At 36.3% G+C, this 17,500-nt stretch overlaps 1 protein-coding gene across 1 annotated transcript in view; it reads right to left on the reverse strand.

Moving 5' to 3' along the window:
* LOC135209071 (uncharacterized) overlaps positions 1 to 17,500 on the reverse strand; it is a 261,895-nt gene that overhangs the window by 67,305 nt on the left and 177,090 nt on the right. Inside the window, exon 4 of the mRNA XM_064241653.1 lies at positions 837 to 966. Within this exon, the coding sequence (XP_064097723.1) occupies positions 837 to 966 (130 nt within the window). The remainder of the gene's footprint in view (positions 1 to 836; positions 967 to 17,500) is intronic.

A 17,500-nucleotide genomic window follows, 5' to 3' on the forward strand; every position in this document is an offset into this window, starting at 1 on the left:
TAAAATCAGAGTGGATCTGATCTTCTTTGTCCTCCCCAGGTGATAGAAGCGGCGACATGACACAAGACATCCACCCCTTCCAAACCTGTTTGTACGCCCTGGGCGGGGCGGGGCGGGGTTCAGGGCGGGGCGTGGCAGGGGGGGTTAGGTATGGGATTGCTAAAGTAAGGGAGACATGACACATCCACCCTTGCTCCTAAAAATTTGTTTGTCCGCCTGGGTTGGATGGTGTAGGTAAGGGAAACATGACACATCCACCCTCCTCCTGCAAACATCTTTGTTCGCCCCGTGGGGGGGATTGGGACGGTATGGGAGAAATGACGACAGCGCCGGGTTCCAGCGCAGTTTAGCTCGCGCCATCAAGCTTATAATAATGATAATAAACTTGACTTACGGAAGGGTGTGTGTTTTTTTGCCCTTGGTAAGGTGTTGGGGTCAGTAAGGGATTGGTAGGTTAGTGGAGACATGACGGGCAGCGCAGGATTCCAGCACAGTGTAGCGCACGCCATCAAGCTCTTAATGATAATAATAAACTCTTGACTTACGGAAGGGTGTGTTTTTTCGCTCCTGGTAGGGGATCGTGAGGGTAGGGGAAGACATGACTGACAGCGCCAGGTTCCAGCACAGTGTAGCACGCGCTATCAAGCTCCTAATAATAATAATAATAATAATAATAATAACTGTTGACTTAAGGACGGGTGTGTGTTTTTTCGCCCCTGGTAAGGGATCGTGAGGGTAGGGGAAGACATGACGGACAGCGCCAGGTTCCAACGCAGTGTAGCGCGCGCCATCAAGCTCCTAATAATAATAATAATAATAATAAACTGTTGACTTACGGAAGGGAGTGGGGTTCGGAGGAAGTGTCTGGGTTTCTCGGTCAACATGATCGCTGAGATCCCAATCGAGCTCCTCCTCACTGAAGCAAGTCGTCTGTACACCGACGTCCATCATCACCGTCCATGACACCTGTCCCAGGTGAGAAAAGAACGCGTCAATTAGCTGGTTGTTTTCTCCAGGGCGTGGTAAGGTACACTGTGTGCACAGTCAGCTTAGCTCGGTTTGACACCATTATGTGAATGTGTGTGTGTGTGTGCGTGTGAGGGAGAGAGAGAGAGAGAGAGAGAGAGAGAGAGAGAGAGAGAGAGAGAGAGAGAGAGAGAGAGAGAGGTTGGTAAAAGAAAGAATAAGATTAAACAGCAAAATTCAGTACAAACTATAAAAATGAAAGCAGTATGAACATAAACAGGGAAGGAAAAGAAATAAAAGAGAGAGAGAGAGAGAGAGAGAGAGAGAGAGAGAGAGAGAGAGAGAGAGAGAGCATTTAGGCCAAAAGCCAAGAGCTGGAACCTATGAGGTCATTCAGAACCGAAAGAGAAATTGACAGTAAGAAACGTCTGAAAGGAATAAAAGGACGTAAATCTCGCAGTTGCACCATGAATCAATTGTTAGGAAAGGGTGGCAAGTGCGATGGAAGAAAGAGAATATTAACGGAGGTACAGTGAAAGGTATATTATAAGGGGTTGCAACCACGGGCCAAAAGACTCTGCAAAAACTAAAGTAATGCCCACATTGCACCTTATGCATCACCAGAGAAAGAAAGAATGTTAAATATAGTAAATAAAAAAAAAACAAAAAACAGATTCTTGGTCTAATAAAAACAACATATAGGGGCACCTTCTTGTTGTGATGATAATTTTCATGGTGTGGGGCACATCACCTGAAATATATATTGTAGAACACCTCACAAAATCTTTTTTTTTTTTCACTCCATAATGCCTGGCCTAGCTGTGGAAATCATTTTCCTATTGTGGTATGCAATGTACAGTGCCCTACAACTTTTGCATGAGAGCCAGACTCAAGATTTCTCATTCGTCTTGTTTTCTCTTAGTTTTTCGTTTGTATGGTGCTTTTACGTTGCATGGAACCAGTGGTTATTCAGCAACGGGACCAACGGCTTTACGTGACTTACGAACCACGTCGAGAGTGAACTTCTATCACCAGAAATACATATCTCTCACTCCTCAATGGAATAGCCGAGAATGGAACCCGCGACCACCGAGGTAGGACGCTAATACCATACCAACCACCTCGCTGAGGCGCTTTGTTATCTCTTATGACGTTGCCTATCCAAGGACTCAGGAAAAGCATTACCCGAGACACTGAACACGAATCTCCAATATTCTTAAAGCAGAGGTCTGTCCACGTGCCGACGATATTGTAGGTGTCAGGATCTCATCTTCACAGTATGATGACGATGGTGTAATCCTGTGTACCCGGAAGGACGCAGAGAGAAATAGAGAGCCAGAGAAAAGAGTAGAGATGAGAGATAGAGAGAGGAGAGAGGGGAGAGAGAGAGAGAAGAGAGTGTGTGTGTGTGTGTGTGTGGTTTGGGTAAGATAAGAAATAAGAACAAAATAGTAACATTCAGCATAAAGTATGACATTGAAAGAATGAACATAAATAGGAGAGAGAGAGAGAGAGAGAGAGAGAGAGAGAGAGAGAGAGAGAGAGAGAGATCTGGGTAAAATAAGGAATAAGATAAAATAGCAAAATTCAGTACAAACTATAATAATGAAAGCAGTATGAACATAAACAGGGAAGGAAAAGAAATCAGAGAGAGAGAGAGAGAGAGAGAGAGAGAGAGAGAGAGAGAGAGAGAGAGAAAGGGGGGGGGGGATACGAATAAAACTGTAAAATTCAGCATAAACTAAAATAAAGAAATCGGAATGAACACGAACCGTGGAACAGATTTTAAGTGCGGACATATTCTCCTGTTTGCCAAATTAAATTAATTCCATATTATTGTTAACATTACACTGTTTATCTTCAAACACGATTTTTGAATATAGCACTTTATCGAAACGATTTTATTGTTCAATTAACCCGTCACTTTCCTGCCTAACTGGAACCTATCACGACTTGCTTCAACCACATCAATATCATCGGTTCGTTTTACGCCATTTTGATCCGGTTATGTATTTCTATCTTTCTCTATAAGCTCTGTATTTCCGGCTCTGAATGAAAAAATAATAATAATCTAAAGAAATAAAATCCGAGTGGATCTTGTTTGTTCTACCCCGGGTGACCATGGGGGAGACAAGAACGACACAGGCACCCACCCCCTGTGAACCGGTTTGTACGCCCAGATTGGGGGCGGGGTACGTTGGCGGAACGGGGGAGCAAGGGAGACATCCACCTTCCTCCTGCAAACGTGTTTGTCCAACCCGGGTGGGAGCAAGTAGGGAGGGGAGGCACCAGTGTCAGGTTCCAGCGCGTGCTACAATCAGCTTGTAATGATAATACTAATACTTACACTAATAATAATAATGAGAGAACCATTAATCATTCGAGCAGGAGTAAAATTTTAATAACTTTCTGTCTTCAATGCCAGCCCTTGGATGGTGGAAAAAAAAAATCAAGTCTCTTTACTAGAATGAATGAAAATCAGCGTAAAATTCTGAAAAAGCTACTTAAAGTAACGTAGCTTTCATTTTCTTTGGTAATTCATGAAATTTGAGAATATCGCTTGTTTTGTTACGTCTTCAAAATCGTATTTTGACGCCGTTTCATTAATCATGCTTATTGGTGACTCGTTCATTTAAAAAAAATAGTTAATAAAATTGATAAAATTTAATATACAATCTGCTCCATATGAGTGAGTTAATGAGCGTATTCCTTTATATGAAGTTAACATTCCTTTTAAGAGAGACAAATTAAATGCACAATGATTGTACGTTATCTAAGTTATACTATCTAACAAGAACTAATACTCCCTAATTCGGAAAAACATAAAATAAATATAAAAACTATGTTTTTGTAACCAAAGATGCAGAAAATAAATCTACTCAAATCAACGGGTTTCTGTAACATAAGAACATTAAAAATATCTGGACAAACATCTAACATCAACAGTAAAACCGAGGAAAAACTCGAGGGTTTCCTTCACAAACATCTTTCTCAATCGATGAGCATAACTTCTTCTCAAGTCAGCCACTCGAAATCCAATTACGTCAAAACTTTTCGCCAAAATATGAGATCAAACAGATTTTTTTTTTCTTTGACCATCCAAAGGCCGGCGATGAGCACAGGTGACTGCTGCAGTTTTACTTTTGCTCCAACGATTTTCGGCTTTGAGGTGTTATTATCATTAGTATTATTATTTTGTTGTTGGTGTTTATTTCTTATAAGTGAGATCTTTTTCTGTATTCTAATTTACCTTGTCTTCTCTCCATTATGAATGCCATATTTTTTGTAATATTCAATTTCAAGTCAATGGCTCGTGTGGGCTTGTTCCATATGAATAGGGTTCATCTAATGATATGAATATAATTATAATAATAATCATAAAAACTACTACTACTACTACTACTACTAAAAAATAATAATAATAATAATAATAAATACTACTAACTACTACTACTACTACTACTACTACTACTACTACTACTAATAATAATAATAATAATAATAATAATAATAACAATAGTAATACCAAAACTACTAATATTACTGCTATTTAAAAAATCTATTGGTCCCATTCACGTGATATATGTACGAAAAGGGGCCGGCAGCCAACGCAAGTTACGCTTACCTCTGTAAACACTGAATCCAAAGGGGAAATACGCAAAAAAACAATAACCTTCCCAGGGGGTTCAAACCAGAGCCCTTTTTGTTACGCTGAGGTTGTCTTAGGAAATCCAAAGTTACTAAGTCTCTACTAGCTTGAGAGAAACAAAATTATTATATTATATTATTATTATTATTATTATTATTATTATTATATTATTATTATTATTATTATTATTATTATTATTATTATTATTATTATTATTGTGCGAAAGGAGGAATTCAAACAATCACCAATAACACCCATTAACTTGCTGATCTATGACTAAAAAAATTTTAAAAAATGCAAAGGGAAACCTACTAGTAATATGAAATAAAAAATAAAGAAAAATGTAAAAAATCAAGAAATGATATAAAATAAAAAATAAGGAAAAAAGAAAAAATTCAAGAAATGTGATATGAACACAAATAGTTGAAATTTGAACTAAGGCAGTTGTAAATTGCACTTCTCGAGCGCTTAGATTTTCCTAGTAATATCAAGAGACTTAGTACATACACTCTGACTCCTCTAGAGATTATTTAAATCTCCAGAAACAATCAATGTGCTTTTCTACCAACGAACTTCAATTAAAGGCTCTCCTTGAACATTCTATACCATATATGAAACGGTATAACCTACTACGTGCTGGAAAAGAGAGAGAGAGAGAGAGAGAGAGAGAGAGAGAGAGAGAGAGAGAGAGAGAGAGAGAGAGAGAGAGAAATATGGGGAAAAGAAGGAATAAGAAAAAAATAGTAAAATTCAGCTTAAAGTATAATAACGAAAGCAGAATGAACATAAACAGGATAAGGAAAATACAAGGAGAGAGAGAGAGGAGAGAGAGAAGAGAAGAGAGAAGAGGAGAGAGAGAGAGAGAGAGAGAGAGAGAGAGAGAGAGAGAGAGAGGAATAAAAACAAACTAGTAAAATTCAGCATAAAGTATGATAATGAAAGCAGAATGAACATACACAGGAAAAAGAAAATACAAGGAGAGAGAGAGAGAGAGAGAGAGAGAGAGAGAGAGAGAGAGAGAGAGAGAGAGATTGTTTGAAGTGCTCGAAGTGCCTGACAGCGCTACGTAACAGCTATCAAGATGTATTACATTCTCGTAATTGCTGTCTACATCGACACGCGATCACGTCCAGTGTCATGTATTGTGCAATGCCGGCCACACACGCCCAACCGTCGGAATTCCATCCATTTTTCACGAGGGGAGAGGAGGCTACAGGTGGCCCGATCTCTTATCTACGTTCAGGAATGAAGCGTGAAAAGATACGGCTCTCATGGAAATATATAAGAGTGGAGTCTCTACAGAGGAAGGAATTTATCACTGGATATTTACAGAGAAATGCTCCTTACACCCCTGAACGAAATGGGTGACTCCGTACTTTAGTGACTTTAATACCTATATCCATGGCGTGGGATAATACATACATACACACACACACACACACACACATATATATATATATATATATATATATATATATATATATACATACTATATATATACATAAATATATATATACATAAATATATCATATATATATATATATATATATATATATATATATATATATATATATATATATATATATATATATACATACATATATATACAGGGTGTCGTGGAAACAAGAGCTTATGCAAAAATTTCGAGAAATGAAAGAAGAGGCCATTCTGAGGCAGATAAACAGTTGACAGACATATGCATTCTAAGGTCGTTCGATTTTCGGTGTTACAAACTATATATAATATATATATATATATATATATATATTAATAAATATATTATATATATTATATAGAATATATATAAATACATAATACATATATAATATATTATATATATATATATGAGATATATGACATATTTATATATAATCATAGATATATATATATATATATATAATTATATATATATATATAATATATATATATATATATAATAATTTTCCCACGCCATGGCATAATAGGCATTAAAGTCACTAAAGTACCGGAAGGTCACCATTTCGTTTCAATGGGGTGAGTAAGGAACATTTCGCTTGTGTGTGTGTACATATATATATATATATATATATATATATATATATATATATATATATATATAACACTGCATTATACATATATACAATACATACATAGATACATACATATATATATATATATATATATATATATATATATATAATATATATATGTTTATTATTACGATTCTCGACTCTCGAATCGACAGGTTCTTAAAAATAATAAGCAATTGGGCTGTAATGACTGACGACTGGTGACAAACAAAGGAGGGAGGAGCATAACAAAACTAAAGTTACCTTTAAAATTAATTTATTATATACAAAATGTACAAGTGAGTCAAGGTTCTGGGTGGCAAAAACAAAAAAAACTATAAACTAACAATAATAATATTTAAAACCAGTCGAAGAAACAATAAAATCCACCCTTCAATAACAAAGCCATGAAAAATCACAATCTAAACAATAAAAAGAATAATCACAAAATAGGCTGTATAAGGGCAATAACAATCTAAATATAATAAATAGAAATAAGCAGCATAATGAATAATTAAAATTAATACTGAGCGGCATAACGAGTCAGAGCAAAACGGGACACTTCTTCAAACGATGAGGTCAACAGTCCAATGCCGGACGATCAAGACAGAGCCGATACGGCAACCACCTCGTCCTTGGAAACAATATGACATCCTCCTCGACCGCTGGACGATCAAGACAGAGTTGATGCAACAACCATCTCGTCCTCAGATGCAGTATGGAGGTCCTCCTCGACCACTGGACGATCAAGACAGGGTTGATGCAACCACAAACTCGTCCTCAGATACTCTCCGCTGCTCTGCTGCCAAGACTCTGCCTCTCTGAACCTGACTGGTCTTTCTGCCCTCCAGAAACCTGACTGACGAAGTTTGACGCCATCCACAGACGTCAACTCGCCAGCAATTAAAAAACAAAAAACAAAGGAGGCAACAATCCAACCAAGGGAACAATTGGTAAACTATTGTTCCTAACACCTCACCTAACAGAAAAAAAAAAAAATTATTATTATTATTTTTTTTTTTTACAACAAATCCTCTTCCCCATGCTGCCACACCCCGTCAGCCAAAACAGAACCAACCCTGGCCTAAGGTCGCCAATATTACGATCTCGACTCTCGAGATCGACAGGTTCTATTAAAAATAATAAGCAATTGGGCTGTAATGACTGACGACCAGGTGACAAACAAAGGAGGGAGGAGCATAACAAAACTAAAAGTTACCTTAAAATTAATTTATTATATACAAAATGTACAAGTGAGTCAAGGTTCTGGGTGGCAAAAACAAAAAAAACTATAAACTAACAATAATAATATTTAAAACCAGTCGAAGAAACAATAAAATCCACCCTTCAATAACAAAGCCATGAAAAATCACAATCTAAACAATAAAAAGAATAATCACAAAATAGGCTGTATAAGGCAATAACAATCTAAATATAATAAATAGAAATAAGCAGCATAATGAATAATTAAAATTAATACTGAAGCGGCATAACGAGTCAGAGCAAAACGGAACACTTCTTCAAACGATGAGGTCAACAGTCCAATGCCGGACGATCAAGACAGAGCCGATACGGCAACCACCTCGTCCTTGGAAACAATATGGACATCCTCCTCGACCGCTGGACGATCAAGACAGAGTTGATGCAACAACCATCTCGTCCTCAGATGCAGTATGGAGGTCCTCCTCGACATGGACGATCAAGACAGGGTTGATGCAAACCACAAACTCGTCCTCAGATACTCTCCGCTGCTCTGCTGCCAAGACTCTGCCTCTCTGAACCTGACTGGTCTTTTCTGGCCCTCCAGAATCTGACTGACGAATTTGTTTGACGCCATCCACCAGACGTCAACTCGCCAGCAATTAAAAACAAAAACAAGGAGGCAACAATCCACCAAGGAACAATTGGTAACTATTGTTCCTAACATTTAGTATATGAATGAATACATACATAACCACATACTTACTTACATACACACAGATAAACTGATTTGGGCGACGGCGCCGGAGAGCAAGTGGGCTAAGAAGCTTTTACAGATACATAACCTTATCACCTCAATACCCGAAGCGGAAGTCGGAAGGTGGAAATAGTGCGTATTACCAAATCAACAATGTTAAGAACCGTCTCCATTTCCCCGGGAGAAAATAAGGGCTCAAATTTAGAGACAAAAGGAGGTTAGTCACTCGTCAACAGTCCTTCCATGTTTAGACAATATGTAGCTCCCGGAAGTGGATATTCTAGGACACACACCATTGTTAAGTAGGACTCCGTCATTGGGAGAGGTTCTTTGTTTTATTCCCTTTTTTTATTGTTTTTGTGCCTAAGGCTGTTCTTAAGAAAGTGATGCCCGTTTGTGGTTTATTCCGTTTACATGGACAGCGTTTTATATGATAATAACAAACAATAATATTTTTTTTTAGATTTTGCTTTTAATTCCCTTTTGATAATCACAAAATCTAATAGATCTTAGTCGTATATATATAATATATATATATATATATATATATATATATATATATATATACGTCTATCTATCTATCTATCTATCTATCTATCTATCTATCTATAATATTATATATATATATATATATATATATATATATATATATATTGTCATAGTCATGGTATTGACGTCTTCAGTCCATCTGCTCTTGTCTGCGTTTTTATCCTTCCACAAGAAAAAAAAATTGACGAGAGATAATTTGATGGTACCTTTTTATATATATATATATATATCTATAATATATATATATATATATATATATATATATATATATAGAATTTTATGTATGTTTCCTTCAACAGAAAAAGATACCCGAGTCGATTACAGGTCCAGCCGAAACAATGCGACCAGATCTGTAAAAGTCAACTTTGTGGTAACTTTCTTTCACGCTCACAAGCGAGTCGTAAGTTTTGTACATGAAGGGAAAATACCATCATGAATAGAAAATAAAATTAACACTCCATTTCGATCAACTAAACTTTTGCATAACTAAAGCCATGCTTCGCTTTTTCCATAGGTCACACTCCGTCCTCCCCCCACCCAACAGCTCTTAAAAAGAATGTAAAATATTTTTCGTTGTCCCTCCTCCAAAACCAAAGAAAAGAAGGAAGGAAAAAAGAAAGGAAAAAAAGTTAAAAAGGAAGCAGGTTTCCCTTTCTCATAAATAAAAATTAAGAAATAAATTCTCAGTCGTTTTTTCCAAACGAAAGTAAGTTATTGCTTCCCCCAAAAAGAAAAGAAAGAAAGAAGAAGAAAGAAAGGTCAATTTCCCCTCCTCCGAAAGAAGCAAAGAAAGTCAATAGTACCTTTTGACAAAAAAAAAAGAAGAAAAAAAGTCCTTTCTCCGATCCATAATCGAGAATTAAGACCTCAAAAAGAAACATCAAGTCCGTCGTCCAAAACATACTGCATAGAGAGTAACGCTGCTCTTCCTGAAAAAAAAAAAAAAAAACTGTTTTCCTAGCGAGGGATGGAAAGTCATTTTCGTCTACATAAAAAAAAAAGAAACAAAAAGCAAAAACAGTTGCCATTGCTCATCGAAACAAAAGAAAATCGGCTGTTTCCTTCTCCACAAAAAGAAAGCACTGCCCTTTTCCTTCTCAAACAAAAGAAAGTCATCGACATGGTTTCCAAATCAAGCTCCGACACTGTTTCAAATTCAAGTCATCACCACTGTTTCAGAATGAAGGTCATCGCCACTGTTTCAAAATCAAGGTCATTGCCACTGTTTCAAAATCAAGGTCATTGCCACTGTTTCAAAATCAAGGTCATTGCAACTGTTTCAGAATCAAGACCATCGCCACAGTTTCAGAATCAAGGTCATCGTCACTGTTTCAAAAATCTAAAACCAAAGTCATCACCACTGTTTCAAAATCAAGGTCATCGCCACTGTTTCAAAGTCCAAAACCAAGGTCATTATCCCAGTTTCAAAACCAAGGTCATCGCCACTGTTTCAAACCAAAGCGAAAATAATGAGAGAAAGTTCCACTTAGCTTTCACAGATCACGGACACCAACGTGCGTGACATACTCGGGTGGAACATAATGGCACCTCCTCAATATTCCATAAATTTATCAAAATTATACCTTACCCATTCATATTTTGTCCTTGTTCCTGTATACCAATTCATTACGATCAATCGGAAAAACACAACCACCAGCAAAAACGAAAAATAGGGCACCGTGCCCTGCCGCATCGTACGGCAGTAAAAATACATAATTACCTATTTATTCCACCTAGCGGAAAGAGCAACCTTACTGATTATAATGTGTTCTCGCAAAGCTACGTGTCACTTCCTCCATAAGGTTACCATCAAATCATCTCTAGTAACTTTTTTTGTGAAAGGATAAACACGCAGACAAAGGCAGATGGAATGAAGACGTCAGCGACATAAAAATGGCAGACCCAAAATGATTCTGCATAAAAAAACTAAAGATAGTTGTCTACAGCTACAGTTTTATTTTTTCATTAAAGGAAAATATTTATATTTTCAACACAAAATAATTAAGTCTTACCGAGATGCTCTTTTGTTAAGACAGAAGTCTACCGTTTCTCTATATCGTATGAAGTACAACAAGCGATGTATTAAACTATATACCGCAGAGCAACCTACACAAACACACACAAAGTAATTTTGTACATATTAGGGCACGTAAAACCTCTTTATATACAAAAGAGGCGATGACTATATCTACTACATCACATCGTATGCGCAGTTAAGTCTTATCTTAGGTTTTTAGTATTCATGAAAACAAACAAAAAGAAAATCTATCCGTGTGCGTGACATTAACATAACCAGTAAAGACTGGACAAGCGTACGCTGTTTGTATTCCGTAATTTAATACCTTGCTGGAATAGGAAACCAACCTAATTTATTTGAAGCTTCGGTATAATAGCCACTTTTCATAAATCGATGTCACGGCTTTATTTGATGGTGTGGTTGAACTCAGAAAGCCTTCTTTGTTTGGGTAACTCTAACGACAGAAGTTGGAAGGAGGTCAAGTATTGTCCGTTTTGTCAAAAATGCCTCTACAACGGATTTTGATGAACTGTTGAAAACAGGTACTATTGTGATGGTAGTTGGTTAGATAAGAGCAGTCAGTGTGTTTTGTGTACGTGTTTTTTTTTTCTTACTGAAAGATTAGTAGAATTCTTTTTAGCGCTGGCCAGCCTTACACTCTGTTAGGTTAGTACTTTTGTTTTGTTTGGCAAAAGTAGGACAGGCACAAAGTTATTTGGTTAAGTATCTCTTACTGGTCACTGGTGACAACAGAAAGTTCAGTTATAATTCAAAAGATGTTTTAGCTCTGGTAAGACAAAGCTCCATATTAAGGTTGGTTAAGATTTGGTTGTCTTATAGCAAGTAAGACCAACCACTAATTTAAGGCGAGTCGCTCAGTGAATGTTGAAAACATTTACTGAGCGACTCCTTGCAGACAAATGGGGGTCTGCCAATGAATATAAACGATTCAAATAGCGGGAAAAATATACGACACAACGATCAAAACGAGAAACGGAAAGCCCTATATAAACTCCTTATAAATTAAGAAAACTGGCTTGCAAAGGTTTGAAAACGTCTCACGCGTTATCAGTACGTTCCCTCACGCGAGCTGCCGTGTATCCAAAAACAACTCCCCCCTCACGAACGCACGAAGTATTTACTCGTCGTTAAGGCATACTGTGCTTTATCTCGACAACCGGAGTGGCAAACTATCAAAGGGCTGGATTCATATTTTATTCAAAAACAGGCTAATTAAATCGGGACACCCATAAGCCCCGCTCCCTTCCACTCAATATCAATACAGGTTTTGCGTTTTTCATGATTTTGCGTATCGAGCTCTTCACTACCAAGAAAATGCGATTTGCAGTTAATAATACAGTTTCACCACATTCAGTTACCTCATAATTATTGGCACATAATAAAACAATCTAGTTCTGTGTGTTGCGTCACGATATTGGTAATTATAATTCCCACTCTCGCTAAATTTTGTGCCAAGCCAAAAGTCCCAACTTCACTGGTGTCAAGTAGAAAATACTCACCTTCAATCAGTGGTTGGTCGTACTTGTTTTAAGATAACCAAATCCTAACCAACCTTAATATGGAGCTTTGTCTTACCTGAGCTAAAACATCTTTTGAATTAAAACTGAACTTGTTGCTGTTTCTAATGACCAGTAAGAGATACTTAACCAAATATAACTTTGGGCCTGTCCTCCTTTTGCAAAACAAAACAAAAGTACTAACAACAGAGTGTAAGATGGCCAGCAGAAGAATTCTACTTATCTTTAAGTAGGAAAGAAAACTCACATACACACACACACTGACTGGTCTTATCTATCCAACTACCATCACGATAGTGCCTAACCACTATCCATGGATTGAATATACGGTTCAAGTTTCTTTCCATCCACTACAAGTCTTTAGTTTCTTTCTCCATGCTCCCATACATCTCGGTGTTTAGAACCTTTCGTAACCTTTTTTCAAGTATGTTTCACAATAACCAGTCTTTACCGGCACTAGCTGCCAATCTTCACAGTCGCCAGTCACATTCAGTCACAATGCACATCGCAGCAAAAAAAAAAAAAAAAAAAAAAAAAAAAAATTCGGCGAAAGAGTTGTGAAATATTGCGAATTGCAAGTTTCTGAACCACTGAGGATGCATTCTGCAATAAAAGTCCTGAAGGTTTTCTTGTCTTCCGTTCGTCCTCCTTCGCAAAACTTTTCGAATTTTGGCGTTAAGATGAGTCTGCCGTAAAAATAAAAAATAAAATAAAATTCATTTCGAAAATTTTCTATCTCACGCTTCAAAAAATTCGTATCGACATCTTCAACTTTTACACATTCCCTCTTTCTATCTATTTACTGGTTATTACTTCTTCGAGTATTTCAGTGGATTGTCACGTATTTAAACCTTTCTTATTTTCAGTCATCGTGATTTTTTTGTAATATTTCATTTTATGCTTCGTTTGATTTAAAAAAAAATTCAACACTGTTCAATTATTAATACTGGAGTCATATGAGGATGAATATATATGGCACAAGATGTACCTATTACCTTTGAAATTGGGAAAAAATGTAAATAAATAAATAACTGATCAATAAAAAATAACCTGATGAATAACCTACCTGTTAAACACCTACCACAAACACACGACGGTCTTCCATCTGGACGAATTTCCACGCGGTCACTCCATTTAAAACCTCATCCCCATTTTAACTTTCGGAACTGTAGCCACACTTTCCTCAACTTGACATACTTTTTATTTCCCTCTTTTTAATTTGGCGAGACCGCCCCCCCCCCCCCCATCACATTCCCGCGAAATCATCACCGTCACACTTTTAATTCGAAAGTTTCCTTTTTTTTTTTTTTTTTTTTTTTTTTTTAAGCGGTCACTCGTTCGTCGCCCTTCTAGCTCTGCCGAAATTATTCGGGTGTCCAGAGAACTCCACAATCTTTGCTAATTCCCTCGTTGTTGTCTTCGTTTTTATTTTTTTATTTATTTCTCTTTACTTTATCTTTGTGGTCAAGACAATGATTTCGGAGGTAGAAGATGTATGTAGGATAACAGCACCGTTGACTGAATTAATAAACAGGATTATTTCACACAAATATATACACATAAAATGTTACTATATACTATACATACATATATGTATACCGAATCATATTAAGCCACAAATTTAATCTAATAACGAATTCGATTGATTCTGCGAATATATTTACAACCAAGGGAATTATAAGTGAGAAGTGCACTGTGGGAGTTATAATTCCTTATCGTTGTGAACTAACTATAAGAAAAACTGATATTTGGGACTTGATATTTTTATATTATATGCTTAAAAATCACAGTAGAGGCACGTGACTTCATTAAATAAGCGAATACCACAGGAAAATGATAGGCAGAAAGCCAAGCGTTTTCGTCTTGGTAAAGACGAAAACACCTCTCTCTCTCTCTCTCTCTCTCTTCTCTCTCTCTCTCTCTCTCTCTTGTTTCTTCTCATATATATATATATATATATATATATATAGATATATATATCTATATAGTATGGTGTGTGTGTGGTGTGTGTGTATATAGTAATGTATATAATAGAGAGATAGATAGATAGATAGATAGATATATGATAGATATTTAGAATTAAAATATATACACTGAAAGTATTTTTCTCTCTATATTTTGATGTTTTTATGGGCTCCTTTTATTATATGAAATATGAAATTCTGTGTAACAGAACATTTTTACCAGTCATATATATATATATATTATAGATATATATTATGATATATATATATATATATATATATATATAATATATAATATATATATTATATATATATATATATATATATATTATACATTATATATATATATATATATATATATATATCTATATTCTTAATATAGATTAATATTATACATATATATTATACATATATATATATATATATATATTACTATATAATATATATATATATATATATATATATATATATATATATATATATAATTATATATAATTATATATATATATATATTATATATATATATTATATTATATATTATTATATAATATAGATATATATTATTTATATATATATAATAGTATTAATATATATTATATATATATATATATATATATATATATAATATTATATATAATGCTTGCATATTATTTATATTAACATATCTACACCAAACCATCTATGAAAACATACACACACGTGCGCGCGCGAACACACACGACTTAACGACAGGTTGGCAGGTTAACAGCGGTACCTCCCAGCTAACAACGAATCGTTACACGCATATTAAATACAGATTTATTCCTTTCCAATGGCGCGTAATTCGGCACGAAACCGTCACTTTCCGGGAACGGCACGAATACCAATTTCGTACACTGGGTATTACGTATTAAGCCATTCAGATCTCTGGTTCTTTAGGATGCTGAAATATGTTGGGTCAATAATATATGGGCTCCATGATATAGCGGCTCTGAGAGATATAGACCTTGGGTTATTAATTCCAGGCTTCATACGATGTGTATATCGATTCTATATGCTATACAGAGGATTCTTATTCTATAACAAAGGGAATTTATAACATAAGAGGCTCTGTACGAAAATTCTATATTGAGGCTCGGTAAACATATAATAGCGGATATCGAGTCTATCGGCTAAAGGCTTTCAACGATAGATAAAATATACACCAATTAGATATACAGGATACCCAAGATACAGTTAAAATATTGCGTTTTCAATATAAAGGCATCTAAAACGTACAGATAAAATAATATACAGTAACTTCAAGGGCTTTTTTTAATATATCATGTATACGGTAATACTATATTCTCGACAAGGCGACACTATAATTAATGATAATCTAAAAAGTATTGTTATTATTGTTGTTGTTGTTGTCTGAAGAATATTAAAAATAATACATCAGTGAATCTGCTTAAAGGAGAAAAGGAATGTGCATAATTCTATCGTTAATTTTCTTGTCCGTCGCCCGAATCAATTCGAATGCAGGGCAAGTAATGGCACACAACGTGACCCGCTTGCTATAATTACGGCCTTGTTATGAGCCTTAGGCAAATACGACGGGGGTAACACGTCAGCAATGGCCTCCCCTAATGCTGAATTACCCCACCCCCCCCCCCCCCTCTCTCTCTCTCTCTCTCTCTCTCTCTCTCTCTCTCTCTCGTGTGTGACTACAGTTGTATAGACGCGGGTTTAATTTGTAACTCTCTCTCTCTCTCTCTCTCTCTCTCTCTCGGTGGTTTTAATGAACTACAGTTCTATCACGCGGTTTTATTGAACTAAAATAACTTAATTTCTCTCTCTCTCTATCTCTCTCTCTCTCTCTTCTCTCTCGTGTATGACTACAGTTGTATGGACGCGGGTTTAATTTGTAACTAACTCGCTCGCTCTCTCTCTCCTCTCTCTCTCTCTCTCTCTCTCTCGTGTATGACTACAGTTGTATGGACGCGGGTTTAATTTGTAACTAACTATCTCTCTCTCTCTCTCTCTCTCTTTGTCCGACTACCATTGTATGGACACGGGTTTAATTTGTAACTAACTAACTACCTAACTCTCTCTCTCTCTCTCTCTCTCTCTCTCTCTCTCTCTCTCTCTCTCTCTCTCTCTCTCGTGTCTGACTAGAGTTGTATGGACGCTGGTTTAATTTGTAACTGACTAACTAACTAACTCTCTCTCTCTCTCTCTCTCTCTCTCTCTCTCTCTCTCTCTCTCTCTCTCTCTCTCTCTCTCTAGTGTCTGACTACAGTTGTATGGACGCGGTTTAATTTGTAACTAACTAACTAACTAACTCTCTCTCTCTCTCTCTCTCTCTCTCTCTCTCTCTCTCTCTCTCTCTCTCTCTCTCTCTCGTGTCCGACTACAGTTGTATGGACGCTGGTTTAATTTGTAACTGACTGACTAACTAACTAACTAACTAACTAACTAACTAACTAACTAACTCTCTCTCTCATAACACTTACAACAAACGTCCCACACGAACACGCACAAATACGGAAACAAATCCATTTCTTTATTTTTATATGCCTGTTTAGTTGACTTGGCCGGCAGTAACAAGCCTAATTTCGTGACCCAAGATGACATGATTGCTCCCAACCACCTCCCCCGCCTTCGGGAGTCATATGCCCACACACGTGACCAGGAGAGAGCGGGTTAATATTACACGAATTCATTAGCCCGGACTGGAATTATGCGGAAAGGTCTTCTTGGCAGAATTGCAATATTAGTCGTATTTTGAGGCGCCATGGACCAATGTATAGTTCTCTCACGTAGATGGAATGGAATATAGGATTCAGGCCAG

The sequence above is a fragment of the Macrobrachium nipponense genome, chromosome 37, assembly GCF_015104395.2.
Source record: "Macrobrachium nipponense isolate FS-2020 chromosome 37, ASM1510439v2, whole genome shotgun sequence".
Lineage (NCBI taxonomy): Eukaryota > Metazoa > Arthropoda > Malacostraca > Decapoda > Palaemonidae > Macrobrachium > Macrobrachium nipponense.